Source organism: Gadus morhua, chromosome 9, assembly GCF_902167405.1.
Source record: "Gadus morhua chromosome 9, gadMor3.0, whole genome shotgun sequence".
Classification (NCBI taxonomy): Eukaryota; Metazoa; Chordata; class Actinopteri; order Gadiformes; family Gadidae; genus Gadus; species Gadus morhua.
Window position 1 is genome coordinate 1986085 of NC_044056.1, and position 7872 is coordinate 1993956.

General features: G+C 43.6%; 1 protein-coding gene across 2 annotated transcripts; it reads right to left on the reverse strand.

Annotated features, from left to right (window-relative positions):
• Window positions 1-1838: 1838 nt before the first annotated feature.
• Window positions 1839-7767, reverse strand: ccdc77 (coiled-coil domain containing 77). Of its 2 annotated transcripts, XM_030366898.1 has the most exons (13): window positions 7628-7767; window positions 7319-7363; window positions 6998-7044; window positions 6503-6689; window positions 5856-5998; window positions 5609-5705; window positions 4531-4618; window positions 4172-4260; window positions 3608-3756; window positions 2986-3262; window positions 2754-2879; window positions 2490-2642; window positions 1839-2330 (listed from the first exon to the last, which is right to left on the reverse strand). In XM_030366898.1, the coding sequence occupies exons 3-13, from the start codon at window positions 7030-7032 to the stop codon at window positions 2184-2186; spliced, it is 1491 nt and encodes a 496-aa protein (XP_030222758.1). In that variant the 5' UTR covers window positions 7033-7044; window positions 7319-7363; window positions 7628-7767; the 3' UTR covers window positions 1839-2183. The 2 variants fall into 2 exon arrangements, with proteins under 2 accessions (XP_030222758.1, XP_030222757.1); XM_030366897.1 differs by having other exon boundaries at window positions 7319-7767.
• Window positions 7768-7872: the final 105 nt, after the last annotated feature.

Below are 7872 nucleotides of genomic sequence, written 5' to 3' on the forward strand. Positions count from 1 at the left end.
CATTGGAAAAGGCTTGGAGAAGGGCAGTAATTATTTAGATCATTATAAACTCCATCCTTATGTAAAAAAAGCCTGTGTGTTGGCAGCTTTCAAGTTCTTCTGAATTATCCCTGAAATTAGGAACAGATAAAAAATCTGAAAAGGAAAGTGGTAGGTGCAGCTAGTCGCTAAGGCTGTACGGTATGGACTAAAATGTACGCGTTACACACAACATTGTCTACCGGTCACACCGGTCCCGAGGTAACGTCAAAATCCATACCGTAGCGCAAATTCAAAATACTATTTACATATGTTTTGGCTTTATGAGGCCATCTTCCATATTCCAATGTATACAATTGTTTAGAAATAGCTTTCTTTTTTAAAGTTGCAATTAGGTGGTACATATATGGCTGTTGCCATGTTGTAATCCAATACTGTGAATATATCATATAAATATTGCATTTACACAATCGTATCAGGATAGGATAATGCATTTGTCTATCCAATGAGCTCAAATGAGCTAAACTCACAATCCCAGCTTCCCAGAATCATACTGTACACCTATAGTTGATGCTGCAACATTGTTCTGACAATACACCAATGTTGCCTATTTAGGTAAATTACAGTACAGTTATTGCACTGATAAGTAAAATGAAAAACACTACAGTAAGAAAATGTTTAGAATGTCTTTTGGGCGATGTACAAGCACAAAAAGGAAACAAAGCAAAAACATTTTTTTACTGCAATACAGTAAAATGTTCAGCTGAACTGACTGCATAAAAAGCTTTTCGTAGGCCAACAAAAAATAAAAAATAAGAATATAAATGAGGTGAAACTGATCTACATGTAAATCAGTATGTATCCCACCTCCAATCCTGATCAGGCCAAAGGACCATATCTACAATACAGTAGAGCTCACCGAGTCCTCTTTACTGTAATGCTCTGACACATGATTTAATTTTTTTGCCAGTTGAGTTTGAACAGGTGAGAAGTGAGTTAGACTTATTGGTAATTAGTTGTTGCTAAATGATGAAATTTGTGCTTAGAGTTTAGCAAAAATTTGAAAACAGTGGAATTGTGCTTGGAGTTTAGTTAGCAGTCTGGAGTTTTGTAGTTGATTCGTGAGCTTCAAGTTTCAGAATTGTGTGCATAGTTCAATTTTTTGTGTGTATACAATCGAGAAAAACTGTAATGGAAGCAAAGGAAACAAGGGCCTTCTTTAGGAACTACTGCCTCACGGTCTGGCCTTGGCAAATGATCTTTAGTAACTACTGCAGCGGCATCCAGCCAGGAAGACTACATGAATCAAATATGTGGCCTGCCGAGATAAAATGGCAATTAAAAGGTTTGCATCTGCTCTCGAATTTATAGGACCAGAGTCTGTCCAAATATATGTAGGTAATCGTTTTCAAGAATTGCCTTGGGTCTCTGGCACTTTTCTGAAAGGAATTCTGCTGGAAGTTAGAATTCACATTCCTTATCATAACGACACAGTCATTTTACATTTCCTGAAGCGTCCCAGTGAATCAGATTTCATTGCTTATTTGTGAACCACAGAGTGAGACTGTTCTTCACTAAGGGTCGTATATGGTGCCTGCTGATTTGCAACATAAATGAATGCATTGGAAAATAAGTATATGGCCAGGTCTGGATCAGAGATGAGGGAGACCGTTTCAATCCCAGATGGGTGAAGGTCATGTACAAATCCTGGCTCAGTAATATGTTGATTTACTGAGTAAATCAACATATTTGGTGTCTGCAGTCCAAAGGACCCTAGTCACCAAAGTCTAGGGCGAAGTATTGTTGGATGTGGCGCTTGGTTTATAAAAATAAAGAAACTATTTTTCAGAAGACACAAATGTCGCATCATTTATGTTTATTGATTTTGTCAAACTGAACAACTACTGTCACCATGAGTGAAACACATACCTACACACATACCATGTTAACTTGGGAATGGATATAAACCTGTGAGATAGAATGCCAGTACAGCATGCCCATCTCTTAAGCTACAACCAACGTTGCACAAATTGCTATAATTCTATTTATCTATCCATCTTCTAACATATTGATGAATCTGATAGTTATAGTTTGATTATTGATGCAAAATAAATCATGAACAAAAAAACTTGTATTCAAAATAACTTTTATAAATAAATACATTTTGATAAGTACACATTGACTCCAGTAAATCTAATCAAATCTCAGCAGAACCGGAGCTCATTTTCTAGCCCAAAGATCTGGCGTTTTAGGGCCAGCAGTTCTTCCTGAACCTTCTTGGTGCGGGAATTAGTCCGCTTCACCTCGTGCAGAATGGCTAAGTCCTGGTTTGGGCCCACGCTGAGCGTCACCTGGTTGACAGGTAAAACACACATCACACATCACGCCACACACACACTCATCTGGGACCTTCACTTTACATTGTTAGTTATCCTTGAGAGTAGCGGCAATCCAACGTGAACATATTGTTAGACATTAGAAAGGAATAGAGAGGGCCTCATTATGCATACCTTAAGGAGCTGCGTCTCCACGTCTTTCAGTTTCCGTCTGAGGAGTTTGAGGTCTGCCTTGAAGCCCTCGGCCTCCATGGACCTCCTCTTCTCCAGGGCCTCGTATCGCTGAGTCATCAACTGCAGGCGTTTGGCCATCTTCTCCGACCGCTCCTGAGATTCGGTTTACAAGAACGAAGAAGCATAATGTCAGAAGAGATGTCATCATTGTTTGACTTTACAACCAAACCAAAGTCCAAAGACCAAAGTCTTAGCGGGCCTTACTTTGAATATCTCCCTGCCCACGTCGCCCTCCTCCCTAATCTGGGACAGCTCCGTCTCCATGGTGACGCACTGCTCCCTGTACATCTCAGCTAGGCGGTGAGCTTGCTTCAGATCCTCCTGCAGGGCCTGAAGGAACCAATAGAGACAGGCGCTCCTCATCTGTACTTTCCGCTCTTTGCTTTAGATTAACACGTCATCCCAGTGTTAGTGTTGGCTCCGTGTGAACACACACCTTGCGATCCTCTCGGAGGTTCTGCTGGGCCTGTGGTTCTGTGGTCTGGGACCGCGGCAGGGATGAACCGAAGCCGCCGGACTGGCGGGCCCGTCGCGCCCCGGCCTGGTCGTCCGTCCCGGTCCGGCTCTTCCTCAGACGCTCCTGGCAGCCGTCCAGGTCCCTCAGCAGGCGGTCCTTCTCTGCCATCCAGCTCTTCTCGTGGCCCCGCGTCTCGAACTTGAGCTGGAGGAAGTCGCGCGTGCTCTCGTACAGCAGGTTCTGGGTTCGCTGGAGCCTTCACCACGGGGGGGGGGGGGTGTTTAGAGAGGAGAGGTGAAGAGGTAAGGGTCGGATTCTGACAAACCGTCAAAAGTTGGTCAAAGTTGGCTTTTCCCCGACAGCAGAGATCAGAATGTAAGCATCCTGAACGGCCATATTTGGTAAAGCAGAGAGCTCAAAGTCAATACAGTTTCTATGAAGTTTTCTTTTTAAATGTTCAAAATACATTTGACCTTGTCAAATGTATTTTGAATCATTCCATCATCGTTGCCCTCAAGGCGGGACGTGCTGACAACGTCCAGCGTCTTGTTGAGCGACGTGGCGGAGCACGCTGCGCAGATGAAGACCAAACTCCTCCTACTTGTCGGTCAGATCTGCAATGCGCTGCTCGTCTCTCCCGCGCTGCACCTGGCCCTCGTCCACCTGGATCCTGCGGTCCTCCAGCAGAGACTCCACCTGCTCTTTAGCCAGCCGGGCCTGCTCCTCCATCTGGGCCTGCAGCGCCTCCACCTGGACAGACCGGGTACAGCCCTCTGCATCAATGCACAGTTCAGCCTAGACATCTCATTTCTTTTTTTAACCTATAAATTATTATTTTTTAGAGAAAATAAATGTTTTTATTTGGGGATCATGTCACCACATCCAAGCATTTCATTCATCCAGACATAACAGCGTGTGCAATTCTTCTATTGCATGTTCATCTGAAGCCTTCATCCACATTGCTGTCTGACCACTACTACAATTCCCACTCTAGAGTGCTCGACTCAGGAAATGCATCCTTGCATTTTTTCTGGAATGTCTCTTATTGTCTTTGGTCATAGATATCATCTTGTGCGCCCTATCTTTTAATAATCCTTTTACTTTATTATGAATGGTTTATTAGGTCCCTGACCAGACTATTCTGATATCAGAGTTGAGACTGTACCTGCAGTAACAGCGTCTGGTTGTCCGACCTGTATTTCTCCAAGTTTTCCCCATTTCCACCATCCGATGATCTGGTTTTTCTGCTGCCCTCTGCAGCAGAAGAAAACATAAAAGAAACCAACTGTGTAAAGGATGTTATTTAAACCAACGTCCAATCCATCTGATTCAAACAAAACATTGAACTAAACATTTACTAATACAAGCACTATTTAAATGTAATGGTGTATCTTGTATAACCTATCATTAGAATACTTTATTCTTCACCGGGTAGAGAAATGTGGATGAATTGCTTGAGCAAACATTTCCAAAGCCAAATGAAGGCTAACTATCAAATAAATGTGGATTTAAGAGATCCCAAACCTTTAGCTGCGCCAGGTCTCTTCTGGGCGGGCCGGAGGTTCAGATGGTCAACAGGCCGGCCGTCCGGCTTCTTCTGAGGGATGGTGACCTTGAGATGAAGGTGATTCAGGTTCATATGCAGAGTGATCATCTTCAATGGAACGATCGATATGTTCCATTTTCTCGTTTCAAATTATTAAAGAATATATTTACAGAATACACATTAAAAAACCATGATGTGAAGATTAGATTTATACCTTGATTCATCTTATAGTGAAAGGCATAATTTCATTACATTTACCAACACACGAGTTGACAGGTCTTGGGACCGTGTTCTTTTAAATATATTATATTAAAGACACCACCAGGTTAACAAAACTTTTTTGAAACACCCACATTGTTTACATCATTGATTGATGCTGTGCACAGCGTAAGCTGTTAACGGCAATGCATGTGAATTTCTTTTAGAAATTCATCCTTAAAAAGGTGCAATGTGTAGGATCTAGTGGCATCTAGTGGTGAGGTTGTAGATTGCAACCAACTAAATGCCCCCAATCAGCCCTCCCTTTCGGAGGAGAAGCTATGGGGGCCCGTACTGGAATTGACCAACATTCCATTTACAGTACTGGAAAACCTAGTGTTCCAGTAGGTATTGGGCTTGGATGGCTCAGGAGGTAGAGCAGGTTGACTGGCAACTGCTAGTTAATCTCTGGCTCCTCAAGGCGAAGGTCTAGGTGTCCCTGACCAAGACAACTACCTGCTCCCGACGAGCTGGCTGTAGCCTTGCATATAAATGCAGTCCATTTACATTGATAGGTATTCCAAAATGATGTAGCCTTGCCAGAATTCAAGTGAGGAGGTACCTTGATAGATTTCTAATGAGTACTCTTTTAGTCAAATATGTAAATAAAAAGGAGCTCATTCTAAGTAAAAGAAAAACAACCTTTTCATGTGATAAACACTTTGTTCCGCTAGATCCCACTAAATTCTACATTGTCCACCCTTAAGACAGGAGGGACTCTGTTTTCATGGCAACCATCTTTAAAAAATAAAGAAAGAGAAAAACACGGATTGAATAATAACAATGTTGACAAAATACCTTATGCGGCGGTTCTCTGTGGAAGTACGTAATCTCTCCCACATCCGGACCCACCAGAGCCAACAGATGCTGGATCTTCTTCCTGTCCTCCAGCTCTCTGTTCACACCACAAGACAACAACATCCACCCATCTGTTAACTGGTGATCCAACAGTTATCAGATGGCTGCATGTTCTTTTTCAAGGAGGAGGCTTCAGGCAACCATCTTCTAGAAGAGATGTAGGGCCAACCCCCCCCAACCCCCTCACCTGATCTTCAGCCGGTCGTTCTCTGCGTAGAGTCTGAGGGACTGTTCTCGCTCCTGGAACAGGTACACCTGCATGTCACTGAGGGCCTTCTGCAGCTCTGCCACCTCTCCTTCGCGCTGTCGCACCTCCCACTGTAGTTTATGCTGTGTGTGTATGTGTGTGTGTGTGTGTGTGTGTGTGTGTGTGTGTGTGTGTTCAGGGGCATAGAGATGGTCTGATCATACACAGGAGAGTGATGTCGTACACATTTGAGTAGAAATCCCTCCACCCGTCTATTTGATTCTCATACAAACCTAGAGAGAGCCCTTAAAGCCTGTGAGGCGTCTCAACCACAGCCTGGATGATGGGTTAGAGCGTACTTATTTATTATGGAACCGTGTCGGTGACAAAGAATCACTGTGGGGCTTTAACTGGGAAGTGTTGGCAGACTACTCTCTCAATCTCCGACGCAGAAGCCTACTCTGGCGTAGAGGTCCAATATATATAATTGACCATTTATACAGGGTAGAATTCACCCTTCGTACCTGGACCTCATGTCTGTCCGTCTGTCTCTCTCTGTCTGTCTGTCTGTCTGTCTATCCGTCTGTCTGTCTGTCCGTCTGTCTGCAGGATGCAGTCCTGGTAGGGAGATAGCCTGTGGGCCGTACCTGGTCCTCCGATATGCCGCGGTACTTCTCCAGCGTCTGCAGCAGCGCCTCCTGCTCCCCGTCGAACTGGGTGACCTTCTGCCGGTAGAACTCCAGCAGCTCCCTGGAGGGCCGCAGCTGGGCCAGGCGCTCGCTGAGGGGGGGCAGCGGGGAGTCGGCCTCCTGGCCCGGGGTACGAGCGCCGGATCTGAAACACCAGGTATACCGTATGGTCCTTGTTTGGTTTCTATGCAAATTTGGTTCCTTATGTTGAAAGGTGAATTATGACAAAGTGACAAAGAGAGTGGTTAATTAAGTAATATCTATTAACTAGAAACCCTTTTTAATAGGCACATGCATATACTGTTGTGAAATCTGATTACTTTTAATGTCTTAACAGCTCCTAAGTCAACGTTTTGTCTTTACCTGTATCACCGTACCAGTATGGAAGAGAATCGCGGATCACTATAGCACCTGTGGCCAACAGAATGGTTGAACAGGGTAGGCTTCTCTTACCTTTGCAAAACTGCATTTCTTGCAGGAGTCTGCATTCTAGGGGGGTTCTGGAAAAAGGACAAAGTGGGAATCTGTCAAATCTTATACCGTTTGACGTAACGCGATCATCCCCGTGATCATAACGGCGGTAGAAAGAATGAACAATACCCATGGAAAACCTGTTAGTTATAGATTAGCTCTGCTTCTTTGCAATAATGCAGTCTATATTTGGGAACTTGTTAAAAAAACATAACTAAAACCACATGGTCATATATAAAGCAATCACCCGAAACACACACGTCTCAGTGATCAACAGGTGGGGGAGCACGTTTCATTGTTTACCTTTAATTCTCCGTTGGCTTGGATTGGGCGCCAGCTGACGCGGGTCTTTCGAAAGTACAGCACAACGAACCAAGCATCCGGTATAAACACAGTAAATATACTTATTTAGGGAGGTTTGATATCAAATACGAGTTTAAGCTATTTAAAGTCCTTTGCTTTAAAAGTACCATCAGAAGAGGGTTCGTTTATTTCCATGTTTGCTGTCCTTTAACAATACGAGTAACGTTAAACGTTCGGTCAATCCATGGATTGCGACTCTCAAGTTAATTCTGTAACACTTGGGTTCAGCAATGTATAAGGTGTACATACATGTTAAAGAGTCCTTTGCATTCAACACATTTTCATTTATAACCTCGCAAAGTACTTAAAAATGTTGTTGTTATCAATAATTCAACCCCGGAAGTGTACGACTGTGCGATATCTTCTTCTTCGCCTCTTTAATTATGGACAATTCATCGCCCTCTATCGGTGGTAGGTGGTCGATTATAATGTCCACGTTCACTCCGAGTTGTATTTATAGAGTAGGCCTATGGTGATTATTGCTGAATTTAACG

Bases quoted from the DNA above. Each gene is read 5' to 3' on its own strand.
- ccdc77 (XM_030366898.1), bottom strand. From the start codon at position 7,032: ATGCAGACTCCTGCAAGAAATGCAGTTTTGCAAAG. The intron at 5,706-5,855 runs GTGAGGGGGTTG...TGGTGTGAACAG, and splicing joins AACGACCGGCTGAAGATCAG to AGAGCTGGAGGACAGGAAGA. The intron at 3,263-3,607 runs GTAGGAGGAGTT...CCCGTGGTGAAG, and splicing joins ATTGCAGATCTGACCGACAA to GCTCCAGCGAACCCAGAACC.